Raw genomic sequence first — 17,958 nt, 5'->3', positions numbered from 1 at the left:
CAAGGCTGAGAATATTGTGTAACCAAGGGAAATTATCTGTGATGGTTCTGCAGTATTTGAGTTTCTGATCTGGAAGCATTGCCATCTAGAGGGATTAGGAAGCATTTACTTGACCTCTTTGATCCCTCTGTGACATGCTTTGCATGAGGAACTGCTGCAGTTACATGCCTTTTTTTGAAAGTGTGGAATTTAATAGCTTTTTGAAGAAAGGAATAGGTTGTACCTGATCAACATACCTCATTACCTTTGGCTCCTGTACATCTTGTAACAATGTCCTGTACTGTATGATATTGTATAATACCACAGGAGACCCCAGCTCTCTGAAATAGCTTGGTTTTCCTGTTCTATGTTAAAATGCTTCATTAAGGAATACAAAATGTTTGTTCAAAATTTTCAAGTATATAAAACAGAACTTATTCCTTATTTACCAGGAGCAAACAAGCCAGTAGAACAAATGTCCATTGTGATGAACGGTGTATTGAGTGAGAAGTCAAAGGAGTGGACAAGTATTAGGGTGGTTGTTCTGCCCAAAGGGAACAGCAGTGAAACTTTTTGCCGTAACCGAATTTGAAACACTGAGACTTACTGAGAATTCTCCAGTTTCAGAAATAGATTTGGTACTTTCAGAGTAAGAAGCTGGTAGCTGGGAAATGAGCATGGTCTTTTTAATAAAGTGCAATTTGTCTTTTATGTGACTATTTCATGACCTTTAAAAAAATAATCAGAAATATCCCTAGCTTTTGATTTTTTTGAAATATCGTGAATGTAATTACAGGGTTCTTGTCTATTGCATTTTTTCTTGTATGTGTGATGAAAGAACTGTACTTGCTCAACAGGGGTGTAATTATACTTCTCTCTATTTGCAAAACCCTTAATACTGTACTGGGCACTTCTACAATGTGGACTTAGTGACAATTTGGCCTTGGTAATACAGTGAGGAAATGACTAGTTCACAGATTTTACTGAGATTATTTTAAACTTCTCAGTTCAAAGTTTAGTTTCATATTTTTGTCTATTTGCTGCGTTTATTCTGTCACTGTTTAATACTCTCCAGTAGCTTAATGGCTAACTCTGTACAAAAACTGCTACAAAATTCTCTTTAAGAAGAATGTATTTCCCAGATTGTAATTGCTACTGGCTTTGTTCTTCACACACACACAAGCCTAAAAGAAACCCCTGAACCTGAAGCATCCCAAGTTCTGCCAAAGTTCACATAATGATTTTTGATAAAGTGCTGTGGCTCAAATCTACTTCTCATTTTTCTCTATTGTTGGCTTCTGCGTTGCTGCTTTAAATCTGAAAAGCAATTCTGTAATTACTTGGTGCAGAAGCATCATGAGAACAATAGAAATAAACTTATTATCATACTGGTGATTTTTTTTTTTTTAAGCCAGGTCTCTTTCTGTCTTGTATAACTGAAGAATTATTCACCTTTCCAGATCTACAAGTATCTTTTGCAGTTTTGGGTTGGTTTCTCAATCTGTAAAGCCAGTCATGCTGATTACAAACTGCTCACTGCTTTGTTACAGTGTGAAGTGTCTTCCGAAGTAAGTAACAAGCCATGGCTGTGGTTCTGGGATCTTGCAGAAGCAGAGCAGCCTATTCTGAAACAAAAGTGAAGATCAACTACTTTTATCCAAAGATTTCTTTAAAGCACAAAATCTTCCTTCTTGTAAATGAAGCAAAATTTGGGGTTTTTTTCCAAGAAATCAGTTGCTCAAACTTTTAAAGAAAAATACTGCTTATCCATGTTAGTGGTAATACCCAGTAACACAAAAACTCAGAACAAGGGTTGACTGAGGAATGGTAAGTATTTTTTCTTCCAAATATTTTTTGCTATGCTGCAGTTAAGCATAAAACCAAATACAATGATGAAGAGGGAAAATGACAACAGGGTCTCGCTTGCTCGTTTCTGTCAACCTCCTTTACTTCAGTGGATCTCTGAGGTTGCAATGGAATTATGAGCAAGTTTTTGCTTTCTGTGAATTAGATTGCTTTCTGTGGAAATGCATAAAATTAATGATCTGTGGAAGAGGTGTTCAGGCTTTTGCTCACTTTATAAATCTGCAAATACAAATATGGGTGGAAAAATGGTCTACAAGTGTCTGTTTGCCATCTCTGTCGTTCCTGTCACCTTCCAAGGGTCTCTTACTTTTGTAATTGGAACTAATAGAAGGGAAGGCTGAGGGCAGTTATTGCTACCCTAGGAGGGGCTGTCCCATGCACCTTTCCTCCAAATGTTGTCTGCCCTGTGTGTCTGATAATCATGGAGACAGTGGCAAGCCTGGCTTTTCTGGCATGGAATCCTTGCTCCAACCGATTTTCGCTGTGTAACTTTATTTAGGTTACTGCCCACTTTGATGCCTAGTGTCATCTGTGCCCATAACATATGCAAAAAATAGTTGTTACAAGTTTTGTGTGTTAAAAGTCACTGTATTCACAAAAGGAAAAAAAGCAATTCTAGGCTAATCTCATCTTGGTTTACATCCCAACAATATGCTGTTTTTTAATCTTGCATTGTCACAAAAGACATTCCTCTACAGTTTGTTCCAGCTTAGCTTGCCCACAGTCAAAAGTTTTGCTTCACTTGATGCTATGCCACTCTTCTAGTGCTGTGTAAAGATGCTCGAAGTTGGGTCTTGAAGTTCAGATCCCTCTGAGCACTAAGGAAATTAGACTCAGCTTGCATCCAAGATGGGCCTGTAGATATGATGTATAGATGTACTAAGCCAAACAGTGTAAACTGAACACTTTTCCCTGTGGTCCATCTCAAAATATTGAGATTTATATTTCCTGTGGAATCTTTTTTGGTTGAAGCTTTTAATTATGAAAGACTTGTGGTCAGAAGACATGGAGCACTCTCGCACTTGAAAAACCTAATGTAAAAGAGAAGTTCTTTTTCCACAATTTTGCAATTAGAAGACATTGCCACAACTCTGCAATTAGAGAACACCTTGATGCAGATATTGTAAGAAATTGACCATCCCTTTAACAGCTCTGCAGTGAATGCTGGTGCCAGGTTCTGCACAGGTAAGTTTCGGGAGAGGAGTTTTTCTTTTGAACAAAAAAAAGAGGAAGACACAGTGGGACAGCAATCTCCAGAGCCCTGGTGTCTCAGGAAATGTCCTGGGTGGGATGCAGCCACCTGAAACTAAAAAGGCAATTGCCTGAGCAGTGCAACAAGGGGAGACTACCAGGTGATGCACACCAATGGTTTGTGGAGGGAGGGGAGGAAGGGGGAGAGCCTGAAGTCTAAGGATAGTGCTTGATGCATGCTTGCTATGTGAAATGTGGTTGCTGTTCATGTAAACTGTTTTCGTTCTGTCTGTCTTCTCTCTTTTCTGGACTTGGCCGGGCCATGTACAAATCCCAATCATTCAACAGTGCTGGAGAGTAGATAGTATTTACCTCAATAATGGTAGTTTCTTTTCGATTCTTTTTAACCCTCAATTCAGATGACGGTTCGAAGCCAACGCCTACCATGGAAACCCAGCCTGTTTTCGATGGAGAAGGTAAGAGCATCCCTTAAAATAACAACAACAAAAAAGCTGCTTCCTTCTCCCTTTTCCTTAAGATTTATGGCTCAAATGATTTCTTTATCCTGCAAAGCAGAAAAGCCAGTGAATCTCATAAGTTATCCAAATTTCACAGTGCCCTTGGGACCTCAAGCATTTTCCCTAATCCTTTTACATCCTCCCCTCTTCCCTGGAATCCAACAATAACACCAGTTGACCAGACTGCTGGGGTAACCTTGGAGCAGAAGGTGTCACAGCAAAAAGAAATGTACATCAGGTCAGAAATGGCAACTTCCTTTAGACTGTCCTTACCCCCTCACTCTCTCCACCCTGAGGATACCGATGCTTGGAGTTTCATAACCTCTGCAGCATGTTACAGCTTCACGAAAGGGAGGGTAGTGCTAAACCACAGCTTGTGAATGTTGACTTGGAAGAAAATTGCTGGGAGGTTTCTTTATTTAGTAATTACTTTCATTGATGCACACACTATTTAAACAAACGAAGTCAATGTCCTGGGCCCACTTAATTTCACAGCCCACCAAGGCAGTTTCCTTCTTAAATGGGCTAATCTTGCAATTGTATTATTTTGAAGAAGGAATATCAGACTCTAGTCCATTGGAAGCCTTGAAACAAGGATAAAATGGCTGTCATCACAGAGCATTCAAGCCTTTTACACATACAAACATAAATATCATTAGGGAGTAGTGGTCCTTGGGTAGTGAATGGGCCCATTAGCTGCTGCTTATATCTTGCATATTGCTTAGAAGTAGTGCATGTTTTTGACAGATTTAAACCCACAACCATTATAGTCAAGCTATGGACTGAAGTCCGAACCACTTTGTGACCCACCTAACTTCTGTCATCTTGTAAAAACAGGTGACAGGGTGGGGGTTTTCTTGTTGCTAAAATAAGTTTATTTAATGGCAAGATGCTGTAGTCCTGTCATTTCTATTTAGTAATTGTAAGTTTGTAAGAATCTTCTTGTGAGCTTTAAGAAACAAAACAAAGCCCTTGGAGCTAAAAGCATTCTCAAATAAACAAAGGAGACTGAAGCCCTGCTAGCTATCTCTTGTTTATATGAAAAGAAAGTTCCTTCTGGCAGCAAGATGATGATTTAATGCAAGCTGTTGTATTAAATTGCTGTTTGTAATCACAAGCCTTTAAGTTTTCCCCTTAGAGGCTGCCTATACATATTCAGAGGAAAGAATGCACTAGTAAAATGCAGGAGTGAGCTGATCTGGTTAAAGCAGCCTGTTCAGAATCTCCTTCTAGGAGAGACTCAACATTTTGCTCATTCAAATAGAACTGGACAAAGTTCTTGAGAAATGCTGTGGTGAACAGACCTTTTCTGGTCCTTTTGGTGACAGGCAGAGTCTGAAAAAGATCTTATCCTGTCTTCTATGAAAAACAGTTTCAATCAAAAACCTTCACATTGATATGTAGGTGAAATCAAGTCTGATAAATGGGCTTGGACTGTATGATGAAAGATTGCCTCTCAAATCTTGCAATGTATTATACAAGACCTTATCTCTTAGACTTCTAGAGAGAATGACTTCCTGTTGTGTTAGCAGTGTCCCGTATGACTTGGGAGAAGAGAATATGACAGGCAGGTTAATCAAGCTATGCATGGATGAATAACCTCTGCTAAATTTGCCACTCTGTATTTTTGTCATCCCTGTTAGTAAAATGGGACTAAGTAGATTTCAGTGGTAGTTATAGCAATAAACACAAGAAAATCCATTCTAGGTCTGACTGAAAGTTTGTGTAATCCACTACCTTTGAGCATGCTGTCTCCAACAGTGGCTTAAAGTGGGTATATCAGGAAGAATGCAAGAAGCATTTAGCCTGGAGAAGAGAAGAATTAAAGATGACCTAATAGCAGCCTTCCAATACTTACAGGAAGGTTTATCAAGAAGATGGAGCCAGGTTCTTCAGTGATACATGATGAGACACAACAGTCATGAATTGAAACAAAATGCATGGACTGGATATAAGAAAAAACTTGGTCACCATGAGGACAATGAGGCAGTGGAACAGATTGCTCAGAGGTGATATTCTGTCCTTCTTTTCCGAACCAGTTGGATAAAGCCCTGAGCAAACCTGGTCTGTTCTTACAGATGACCCTGTCTGGAGCAGAAGGTTGGACTAGACGCCTCAGGATGTCATCCTGAACAATCCCTTGATTCTATCTGAGCAAACATGTCATGATACTTCACTAGAATACTCTCTCAGTGTCTTGGGTGGGTCTTGCTGAGGAATGGCTCGTACTTGGTGTCTGACACAAATGTCAGATGACAGAAAAGGATGAAACGGTTATCCGTTCACCTGTCAGGTCTGGACTCCTCTTAGGTGTTCAAAGGAGTTAAAGTCCAAATCCCATGCAGTTTCAGTGGGTTTGAGATCTGCTGGGCTCCTGAAAACCTGGGTATTCAAAGTTGGGCAACCAAGATGGAGCTGATAGCAACATGAATGGACAATAAAAATGTGGAATTTCTTTTCATGCTTTGTTTTTGCTTGCCTACCTTAAGTCAACAAGGGGCTGACATTTTTTCAAAGGGCATTAAATACTCAGCTGCCCCTGAAATGTGTGATACCTCTTGGACCTCAACATCTGAGGTGAAGGTTCACCTTTCTTATGTTTTCACCTACATAAGAAGATAATGAAAATTCACACTTCAGGCATAATAAGTTCCCCTCCCACTCCCTACCATTTTCCCTGAGGCCATAACAGAACAATGCCAGAGATAATGTAGATCAGATAAATTAAACTCTTCTGTTCAAGGTTTGTATCATAAAGCAGCCCTCTTTAAAAACTATTTCACTTCATTACAATGAAGGCTCTGTTTTCTTTGTATCCACCCTCTATTTAGTTTCAATGTGCAAGTTGTATTCATTTCCTAAAGAATAACTTCTTTACACATGTTCTCTTTTTGGTAAACTTCACCTCTTAACTCCGTGGGATTCTAATCTTTCTACAGATCTGTTGTTCAGAGGAGTCTACGTTGCTTACCTGTATTCCAGAAAATGTCCAGGTTAACTGGATGGAAAATACATTTTTATGGTAGATCCCAGAGGATTCAATTCCTTTTCCTTTCTCCTCTTTTCCCACAATTCCTCTTTCTGCTCCTTTCAGCCTCAATTAGACATGCATCATTGTGTCTCTAAAGGCCCTGACCCTTTCTTTGGAATCTCTTGACTTTGGTTGTCCCTTGTTTTTCAGCTGTAGACATACCCAGTCCGTACAGTGCAGAGCCAGGGCTAAATTTCGTCACAGGTTTAGGAGTCTGGATCTAGCACTTTGGTGTACAGACTTTTTCTGCTTCTGTGCTTCTCTCCTTCGTACCTCTCGCTCAGTGTTCAATTTGATGTAGTTCTCTCAACAAACGGCCCAAAGTATATAGGTATATGTATTTAGAGTAGCTCATCATGACTGAGTGATGATAGTATAGTGAAACCAGCAGATAAGGCAATCTTTGTGAAGCAAACTTTTATGACTGCTGGAATATCAGTGTTCAACCTATATTTCCATATGAAAAAATGCCCTGAGTATAATTACAGTAACTCCTACAATCAGTGTAACTGAAAACACATAGGAAGGAAAAATTCCCTATCATTTTTCATTCGTGCTCTTATGTACAATCAATTTGTCTTGTAGTCAGCCAGCTTCTCCCTTGCTGAGCAGATCCATGTAAGTGTCAATAAGGGAGCGGGAAAACTCTTGTATAAACTTTTCAGAGGAACTTAAATACTAGCTCCTAGAGTTTGTCTTAAGGGATGCTCTTGTGGAAACTGAAAATTCTTCAGAAAATGTCAGTTCTGAAAATGGCACTTTAGGAGCTCTACACCATGGTTTCAAGTACTGCTTTGCTCAGTTCTAATCAAATGCTGATGTTGTGTAATTTCTGTGGCTTAGGGTAGGTTCTGCTGTATTTTGAAGTTGATTGTAACACCTCAGAGGAGGTGTTCTGAGCAATTTTTTCCACAAATTTGTTTGGATGTTTGTGGTGCATCAGATATGCTTTTCTAACCAGAACTTGTTTCTTTAACAGACTTCCTTTCAAGTCTTTCCAGAAATATCTTCGTTTCTCTGCCTATTTATTTCATAGAATCATAGATAGGAAAAGACCTCTAAGATCATCAAGTCCAACCATCCACCCAACACCACCATGCCTTCTAAATCATATCCCAAAGAGCCACATCTACATGATTTTTGAACACCTTCAGGGATGGTGACTCAACTGCTTCCCTGGGCTGCCTGTTCTAATGTCTGACCACTCTCTCAGTAAAGAAATTTTTCCTTATATCTAATCTAAACCTCCCCTGGTGCAACTTGAAGCCGTTGCTTCTCCTCCTATCACTAGTTAGCTGGGAGAAGAGACCAACACCTGCCTCACTCCAGCCTCCTTTCAGGTAGTTGCAGAGAGCAATAAGGTCCCCCCTCAGCCTCCTCCAGACTAAACAGCCCCAAATTTCGGATTTTGTTGTTGCTTGTTTTAGGGAACTGACTGTTGTCAGCTCTTGAGCTGTTAAAGCAATATTAAAAGCCTGGATTGACTTTTTTTAATCTGGATTTCATGTGTACTTTAGTGGAAATCCATATATACTATAGCACACAACACATGACCTTTGAGTCATTAGGAGAAAGGCTTTAGACTTGAAAACTTAGGAAGTGGAGGGTAGAGAGAGGAAAAAAAAGTTTTTGCCAGCAGAGAGGTACTCTCTGGAATGGGAAGATAATGAAATAACCTTGTAGAAGATTTACAAATAGTGGTTCATAAAAGGTGGAAGACCTCTCGGGATGAGCTAGTCTCTACCAAGATGATGGATCATTTAAGGCATGATTGTAGCAAACATCTTGTCCTCATGAGTAACAACCATGTGTATTCAATAGTTGCTGCAGTTTCTTTAAGGAGGTTATTTTTTCTCTTTCAGAAATCACAGCACCCACCCTTTGGATTAAGCACTTGGTCATCAAAGATTCCAAACTGAACAGCTCCAGTATAAGGAATTCAGGTAACATTCCATCTGGAATAAAAAAAGGCTTCTTTTAACTAGGCTGCAGTCCCTCACTATTTGTTCTTGTTTCACTCTTTCTTCGTTGTAGTTATCCTGCTGCTTTTCAGTGTTCCAGGACTTGAAATGCAAGCTATAAAATAATTTCAGATAGCATCCTTTTTTGTGTCCAGAAGGCCACAGTTGATGTGTGATGAGGGATGTTTCTACCTCCCCGAACCATAACTGGGGAACCTTGAATTTCTTCATCTTTGAATTCATCCCAGCTAGCTGTCATCTTTATTCTGTTTGCTGTTCAGCAGTCTTTCATGGCTGTACAAACTGATGCATTTGGCTCTGAGATCTGGGCTGAGGTTTTGGTCTAAGCAGTTGAGAAGAGAGAGGGGCTTCTTTTCTAGCAACTGCAAGATTCTTCTCTGCAGGAGATATTTTTTGATAGAGAAATTACTGGATCATTTCACAACTGAAAGTAGGTTACTATGTCTGAGCCTAAGTAAATGTTGAGAGTATTTTTGTGGGTAATAGAGCGGATGAGGGAAGCCCAAAGCATAAAAACCAGTAAAGATGAATGCGAGTGGGAAGAGGGGGAGCAGGAAGATGTGAAGTTAGGATGTTAAACTTAAGATTGGAGATGAGGGTGGAACTCTGGAGTCACTGAAATCACAAGAAACCGGAAGAATCTGAAGAGGAAAGTTAGGGATTCTTGGCAAGAATGATTTCTATCTGATATATTTTAACTGAAGTGGGAGAAAGGAAGACGATAAAAAGGGAATATTGAAAGAAGAAAATTGTCTGAAGAAGCCATGGGTTTACTCTAAGGTTTAAATGGGAGCTGCTACTATTGCATATATTTTATGAAACAATATATGCCTAGAACAGCTGTTGGGAATAACTCCAGTCCCCAGAACAAATAAATTGTGATAGCTTGAAATACCTTGTCCCCTGGTCTTTCTGGATTAGCCAAAGAGTGTTCATGGCACTCGGGAGTTCCCTTAACCTTTCACTGCCACTTCCCAAGTGCAGGGTGAAATCAGTGCCAGGTTAGGTGAGATTCTTTTGCTACAGAGTGGAGAAGACCTCTTGGCAGGAGGACATCCATCATTGTTGAGACTCCAGTTTTAGGAACAGTCTCCTGTGTCTTACCTCCTGACTGTTTTTGTAGCAAGGTGGTTTGTGTAGGAACTGCCAGGTGGGAATCATTCAGATGCTTCAGGTGGTGTAGGATTATCAACATTCTTCTTTGAGGATGTCGTTCATGGGAAAGCAAATGCAGCTTGTGTTTTGTGAGCTGCTGGGACAACGAGCACCTCACAGTGCAACTGAAGGTGACAGTTTAATATTTAAATCCTATGTAATGGGGTCCTAACTATCTTGGAAACCAACCTTCTCATGCAGCAAACCTGGTAGCTACAATGGAAATAAGAGTTCCTAGATCTGGGTTCTAGGAGGCTGCAAAGGGACTTGGGAATGGGAGGGTCTTTTGCTTGAGAGCCGCAAGTAGGCTGGCTTTCACATTGTAAAGGCAATCAATTTGTTCAAGTGTTTCCTCAGGAAGCTGCTTAATGTAAACTGGAGTTTGGTTCATAGAATGGTTCCTTTTGTGAGTTTACTTTTGTCCATTTTTTTTTTTCAGTTGGTTCTGATGTCATTTCTGGTATTCAAACAAGATTGTTGTGGGTGCATGCTACTCTGGAAAATTCAAGAGTTCTGTAAGAGGTGGTTTCTATAGCAAGCTAAAAGGAGATGTGTGGTTCATCTGACTCAGCCTTACTGATTGCCCTGACAGATGCTCATCTGCTGTAGGATCTCATTAAGAGACTGGGTTGCCAAATTTCAGCCCCAAATTTCCATATTGGGCCGTACAAGTACACAGCCATCTCCATTTCTTACACTGAGTTATTGATATCGACAAATTCTGCCTCGTAAAAATAGGGCTATGGTTTAGTTGATGCTAGGTCTGGGCTACTTTAGTCTGTTTCTTTAAAACACTGAAGCCTACTCCCCCTGTTTGGTACCTTTCATTCTTTTCATCCCTTGTCATACATGTTAGAAGGCAATGTAGGGTAGGTGGGATCAAACAACAAAGAGCTGGGGAGGATAATTATCATTAGAATCAGATTCTTCAAATGTCTTCCAAGTCTGTCTTGGCTGAAGATGATGAAACAGCTGTCACGAGATGGGCATGCAAAATTAGGGGATGTTTTTAATTGCTTTTGGCCTTTGTCAGCTTGACATACCAATGCTCAGCACATTTCTGATTTTTCATTTATTTTTAAAGGGTTAAGGTAGGTTTTACTAGTGCAAGATGGAATTTTTGGTATTTACTCAGCTATATTGACTCTCTGAGCTTGCAGGTACATCCTGGTATCCTCTTGCAGCAGTTTAATGGGATCACTGAAATTAGAGGTGAGAAAAGACATAGTAGGTCATCTAATCTACGACCTTAGGACTAGTGAATGTTTGTACTGTATCAAGAGCAACATTTTCTAGTGTAGCATAAATGCCTTATGCAGTAAAGATTTCACTCCTTCCCACAGGAAGCTGCTCTGCTGTCTGAATTCAGTCTCAGGGTTTTTCTTTTTGTAATACCCAGCCTAACTCTTATTTCTGTTCTTTTTCATTAGTCTTGAGTTCCTCAAAGCCTGCCCTATTCCTCAGAGTTTGTTTGGTGAAACACTTAACCCTGATCTGTCTCCTCCCTGTGGTGGTTATATAGTCCTGTCCTTTACAGTGAAGAGAAATCCAGTAGATATTAGTCAGAGGTCATGTGCTGCTCTCTAATCAGCACTGACTTTGGATATCTTGGAAAGCTAGCACCATCACTATTACCAACCATGAGGAGAATTTAAGAATTGCTTTATGGAGACAATTAGGCGCTGTAATTTGGTGTCACTCTCTGGTCAATGATAGGCTTCAGAGTGAACCAACCACCAGCTAGCTGAGCATTGAAGAGCTGGTGACACCCCGTGTTGCAAATGCAGCCTGTATCTCCTAAGAGCTGCGTTTGAAATCTGAGTGTTCCACTTTCCATTTAGTGTTGACAAACAGAAGAGGTTCTCTTGAAGCAGTTCTCTCTTTTGGAGCACTTATGTTTTACTTGGCATGTGTAAATACTAATTAAGCTAGGGATCAGGAAAAGCAGAATGACTCTAGCCTGGTGATTAGAGCACTTGAGTGAGAATCTGTATGTCTCCAGGTGTTTTACCAGTGAATTTTTCTGCACTAAGTAAAACAGCATTGCTAGAAGGGATCGCTAGTGTTGTTACCCCAGCACGAAATGATGACTAGATCTTTCTCAGTAGGGTGAGGTGCAGGTTCAAATCTTCTCGGCCAGAGACAGGAACCAAAATATGAACATGCTCTAACATCTGGATTGTTGAGTAGCAGAAAAGTTACTGATTTTCTACACTTACAAACTAAGTCTTCTGCCTTTATGAATCCTAAAAGCCCAAAAGTCAGTTTTTCTTTTCAGGGCAAGTGAAAGATCTAGATCAAAACAATGTTTTGTTTCCTGGGCAAGATGGCAAAAATTTTTTTTGATGTTTGTTTTGAATTGATTTTCACCTTCCCCAAACATGCACACCCACGTGTGCATAGAGATGCATACCCCAAACTTAGCCTGTTATTTAGCACTGCCCTCTGTGTCATGTATTTCTAACATTGCCAGAACAGAAGGCGATACAGATGGGACCTTGGCAATGGCCATTCTTGAATCAGCATGGATGGGAACTATCTCTTCATTCTACTTCTACTGTTTCAGCCTACTAGTTTCCTACCTCCTCCTCCCCCCACCCCCCCAACCTATTCCAGCCTGGAACAGTTCAAATAATTATTCTTTTACAGTTCTTAATCTAGGGAAACATTTGATAATATATCCTGCCTTCAAGACACTAAATCTAATGGCTGCCTGTTTTGGAGCACCCCATCTCCACTGACAAATCCATGGTTGTTCTTCATTTCCAGAGTGGGGTTATCTCCAGATCCGTTTGTGCTCCTTAGTGATTTGGTTTTAGTTAGCAAGAGATTCCAGCCTGTATCCAGCTTACTCTCACAACCTTTAAGAAAACCACAGAGTGATGTAATGAGCTCATGCATGGAAAAATAAGCAGCTCTAGAGAAATCAGCAGTAGCAGCCTCAAGTAAATATTCTGCAGTCACCGGGGTTTTGAACATGACGTTATTTGAAAGGAAGAATGAGTAATATATTAAGGTTAGCAGCTGAAGACAGGTTTGTGTGTGCCTCGTAAAAAGAAAAAAGAAAAAAAAAAAACACAAAACACAGAACACCCCCCCCAAAAAAAACAGACACCAAACCCATAGCTGTTTATTTCAAAATCTTGCTTGTTGAATAGGAGCCAACTCCATGTGGCCTGTTCTGTTCAGCTCAAGTGCAGAGCATCATGCCCAAGCATCATGCAGGCATCTCCTGTGACAGCTTTCCAGGGATAGAGCTTTCAGCTATCATGAGCTCTTAGTTAACAGAGTAGAACTGTGAATGAGCTTTGAAAACAAGAATGGTGGCATTCATGTTTCTTTTTGTTAATTGAATTCACTTGGAGCCCAAACTTTAGGGCTTCTCAAAGGGAGAAACAGCTTGAAAGCTGCATGTCTGTATACACTTTTGCAAGAAGCAGCACACCCTGCCATCCACCCCAAAGGGAGTCTGTGCACTCTTTGTTCCAGTTTATCTTCAGAGATCTGCACAGTGAGGTAGGATGTGATTATATAAAGTGTACTACCAGGACCTGGGTTCTCTGGTTTGTCTGTGTTCTTTAAGGTTTTTCCTACCTACAGAAAAAGGCGAAAAAACCACACATGGTACCCCAAAATAGCTCCCTCTTTCTAGTACTCACCTAGAAAGTGATAACATTTTGCTATATGCTCTTCTTAAGGATCAGGGATAGTAATTCCTTGTAGGGTGAATGTACTCATGGTATGTTGCCTTTGCCATAAGGAGTCTTTCTAGGATCCCCATACATTAACAAGGAATCTGCTTTTAAGCTGCCTATATTGAGAATCAGTGTAGTTTCTCCTGAGTCAGATTGTAAGGTGAGATCAACATGTAACAGGACAGGGCCTGCTGATTTGCCCTTAAAAAGGAATATGGCAGTTCTGATGGGATATACCAAAAATAGCCGAGGACTTTCCTTTTTAGCAGTGATGACTAACCCCAAGGAGCTTGAATGCCTGTATTACTTTCAAGAGTGGGGAGACAGTGCACTTATTTGCGTGGAATGTATAGTTATTTTGAGTTGGACCAAATTTCCTTGTGCCTTGGAAATGTGCAACACTGCAGTGACCAGGGAGCCACACGTAGATTCAGATGAGGCTCTTAAAAAGCAAAGCAGTGTTTAGAGTGGGGGCAGTTTCTCACCTGTCTTGATCCTGTCTTCTCAGCCTTGTTCCTTAGCTGTCTTGCCCTACTCTTGGGGTACAGCACGTCTCACCTCATTATTTAAAGACATGTGAGACCATGGGCTTCTGCTTCTCCTGCTACTTTTCTCCTACTTTTCTGCTACTACTAAACTAGTTGTGTTAGTTGCAAACCGGCTGTCTCCATGTCAGTTGTGTTAATGTTACTGTCCAAACATCTACTACAAGACTAGGATCTTCCCTAAAATCTGTAGCATGTTAGTGTTAGGACACCAAGTGGAGGAGATGGCTGGAAGCAAAAGTTGATCTCACTTTAGCAGGAAAGCAGGTTGAGAAGGGGAGGTAGCCATGCACAATTGTGCTTTAGTGACATCTGAATAACATATTACAGTGGCATTGCAAACGGGGAATTTTGGTGCCTGGGAATGACATCCCAGTGCTGACTGCAGTCCTCCTTGGTGAATGTTTTGGTGCTTCCATCTGCTGTGACCCTAACATCTGGGAGTAGTGGCTTTTGAACTTCTCCATAGCCGAAGAGGAAAAAAGAAGTGTCAGTCATAATGTCAAGAACAAGAGTTCATGGGATGGAACCAAGGAGTCAGAAAGCTTTTGCCTTTTCTGCTGTCTTCTATTAATGTGTCCTGCTTGGCTCTTGTCCTGCATCTGGAGTCAGTGCCTCCTAATACAATGCTGTCCTGACCTGTCAAAACTATTGGGCTAAAATCTGTCACTTTACTGTCCTACCCAGCAGAACAATTTATCTTCACACCTTTGTATTAGTCCTTCCACCCCTTCTTTTTGTGAGGGTTTGGTTTTGAATTCACTTTAATTTAGATTCTGGCTTAATACCAAATGAAGTAATCTCTGGAGAAGCTCCTGTTGAGCATGGTACGAAAACTTGCTAATTCCATTACTTTTTCACAGCAAATATCTGTGCTTTTTTCCTGCTGAGTTCCTGTTTCCTTGCAAGCCAAAATGTGATGTTTCTTCCGTATTTTCTATCTCTCCTTTCCCTCTGGTTCCACCTGTAGTTCAGCCACACATATATGTGATGCCCAAGTGAGATTGTCCCACGGTCTCAGTGTGACAGGTGTGGTGAGGAAGGGGGTATGTAGGGGAGAGCAGAAGCAGGGAGAATGGAAGAATCTAGGATCAGGACCCTTCCCAGACAGCCAGCAAACAAAGTCATAAATAACAGGCCACTGGGGACCAGTTAATCTGCTCTATGAAAAGGTGCAAAGTATACAAGTAGGGAAAAAAAACATTGTATAATAATCGGCATGCAACCATAGGTGTTAAACCATATGCAGCTAGGCAAATAAATGAAGCTCACCCTGAGTGCTGTGTGATAAATCATTCCCAAAGAATTCAGTCACTCCCCCCTCCTTATCCCCCAAAGAAAGAAAACAAATTACTCTAGACATGGAGTCATAACTGCTACTCTACAGCTGCCAGTTAAGGTGACTGGACAGGGAGCAGTAGAAGGAGGACAAAGGTGTAAGAAGCTGGGGTAAAAGAAGGAAAAACAAAAAACACCCCAAACCCCCTGAATTTAAAATCACTGAAGATTTGGAGGGGAAAATAAGGAAATAAGCTCCAGCACCAGACACTGCCTGGACATACAGGGATAAAAGAGTGGAGAGGTCAACTTTGTGGACTTTGTTTTGCTTTTTAGCAGAAGCTGGTTCATACTGATGGAGTTGCACTGACTTGCTGAAGTTACTAACTCTAGCAGCAAAATGTTCCTTGCTGTATATACTAGCAATATTCAGCACAGGCTTGTATGTGGATCTGCACTTCAGACGTTCATTTGGACATATGCTGATGCCTGCAGATAGACTACACATATTGACTCACCTTCCTGCCTCTCTGAAAATGTTCCTGTCAACTTCACAAGAAAAAATATAACATTCCTAAGGTGCCACAGGTAAGGAGGATCTGCTTAAAAGTAACGGCTTGATCTGCGCTCTTAGATTCCCTGTGGAAAATGCTTAGACCTCGATTTCTGAAACCAAAAGCCTGGTGGGGTTTGGAGATTGTAGAACTGAGGACCCAAGTGATTTGAAAGGAGACAACTGAAGGAAAAAAGGATTCAGTGATACACAGGTTGCTGTATACCTAAGAGCATATGTTTCCCACAGCACTGTCCGAGGAGGCCATGAATATCACCTAGTAGAGCACAAGGCTGTGAGGGAGCAGAGCTGCATTCCAGAACTACTGAAAAACCCTATGCTCCCATGAAAGCTTCCTTCTTCTGGTGCTGGGCTTAGGGTGAAGAAGAGGTTCTCCTCTTTAGTGGGCCTTGGAGGTGGAGTGAGCGGATAAAAAACTAAATGTGTGAGGTCCTGCAGGAATTATCAGTAGGGCTTGTGGAGTAGCAGCATGGGACATTACGAAAAATGTTCATTGTGGTCTCTTTACTTTTAAATAGTCTGATGTCAACAGACATGTGAGCTGTGTTGTAAGAGACCTGTGTATGTTTCTGTGTGAAGGGCATGATTAAAAGCTGCCATCCTCCCCTTCCCTTTCTCTTTGTGGTCCTCTCATTTTTGCATTTTGGCAGACCACCAAAATAAAGTGGTCAATGGGAACCAGTGAGTACATTTGCATTACAGTTCAGGGGTGGCTTAGCTGCATGCTTTTTTTTTCAGGCTGTGGAAATGGTATGTAAGTAGCTGGAAAGATCTCTTGGCAGAAGGTCCCGAGGGTTGTCTCTCGAGAGTCAGGCAAGAATGCTGGGGAGACAGCCCACCTTCAGAGCCCCACAAAGGCATGGCAGTGTGCTTAAAAAGCAAGGCAGCCTTCAGCCTGTCAGGACATGTGAGGGAGGACAATGTGTTAAACTGGCTACCCTCACTCTGGGTGAATGGAATGGCATTTCTCCAGTTTCATCAGTTATAATCCAGGGAGGTTTGTGATCCTGCTGGTGTCATAAGTCTCCCATCTCATCTTAGGCTCATTCAACAGGCTCCAACAGCACAAAATGGCAGCTTCTCTCTGGAGCTGGAACCCCCATAATGCATGAGCTCCCACAGCTGGAGGGACTGTTGTCTGTGTAAGGCCGTAATTCAGATAAATACCACTAACCTCAGCTATATTATCACTCTATAGTCCTTTCCTTGCCTTTCAACCCAATGTGGAAGAGGGCTAACTCCATCTCATGACACTGATGCAGTGGGTGCAGTTTCTCTGTGCTGTGGCTGATGTCTGAATCCCATATATTAGATCACTGAACTTTCAAAGCCTGAGTGTTTTGCCAAGAGTCAGCCTGGCTCAAGCGAAGTGTCCAAGGGTGAGTGGTAGCACTCCTGTCCGAGGCAATTCCCTCTGCTTCCTCGTAAAGTGCTAAATACTACAGGAAAAAGCTGAGCTGTCATTACATGAAAAGACTCGTCATGCTATAAAATTGTCTCTCTTCCCACCTTTTACTTACCAGCAGTAGCATAAAAAAAGGAATGTCACCGTTGTTATGTAGACCAGTCTGAAATATTTTTACCTGTTTGTGACAGTTTTGAAAAGCTTTCGATTTGGTGTCCTATAATTATACACTTACAATACTGTAAAAATAGCGTACTCTCGTATACTCCAGCCAGCAGAGGTAGGCAAGTTCTCCAACAATTGCTGTGGTAGTTGTTCCAAGGACTATTAAAAACAGGTGTGGAAGTGAAAATAGTTTACCAATAATGTTGAGGCTCCAGTGGAAACACCTATGGCTTCTCATTTTACTGAACAGCATTCCTCAGTGTGGAAAGAGTGTAGGGGAAAATGAATGAATGTGTTCAAAGGCAGGTGGCCTATCTCAAAGCTAGGTATGCCACAAGCTAACAGTGCTTAGAAACTATGTGAAATGTAAAAGAGGTGTTAGGGAAGAAAAAAATGCAGACTCTGGGTGGTTTCCCCTCAAAATCACAAGATCAGCGTCTAAGGTTGAAAGCTTTTCTACTGCTGGGGAACTGTCCTGATGTAAAGAACTTACTGTGCTCAGACTGCAAAAACTGTAGTTGTGAAGGTGCTGCACAGCTACAGCTGTCGTATGGAATATGGAAGCCAGGTGCAT

The 17,958-nt window shown here is 41.2% G+C and overlaps 1 protein-coding gene across 5 annotated transcripts in view; it reads left to right on the top strand.

Moving 5' to 3' along the window:
- SMOC1 (SPARC related modular calcium binding 1) overlaps window positions 1-17,958 on the top strand; it is a 136,158-nt gene that overhangs the window by 83,792 nt on the left and 34,408 nt on the right. For 4 of the 5 annotated variants that reach the window (XM_075426246.1, XM_075426245.1, XM_075426243.1 and 1 more), the window contains exons 6-7: window positions 3,423-3,512; window positions 8,448-8,528. In XM_075426246.1, coding sequence (XP_075282361.1) covers window positions 3,423-3,512; window positions 8,448-8,528 — 171 coding nt within the window. The remainder of the gene's footprint in view (window positions 1-3,422; window positions 3,513-8,447; window positions 8,529-17,958) is intronic. The other variant, XM_075426244.1, reaches the window with a different exon arrangement.

Source organism: Opisthocomus hoazin, chromosome 7 (assembly GCF_030867145.1).
Source record: "Opisthocomus hoazin isolate bOpiHoa1 chromosome 7, bOpiHoa1.hap1, whole genome shotgun sequence".
NCBI classification, from domain to species: domain Eukaryota; kingdom Metazoa; phylum Chordata; class Aves; order Opisthocomiformes; family Opisthocomidae; genus Opisthocomus; species Opisthocomus hoazin.
The sequence above is the reverse complement of the archived record's forward strand: the minus strand, read 5'-3'. Positions and strand labels throughout refer to the sequence as shown.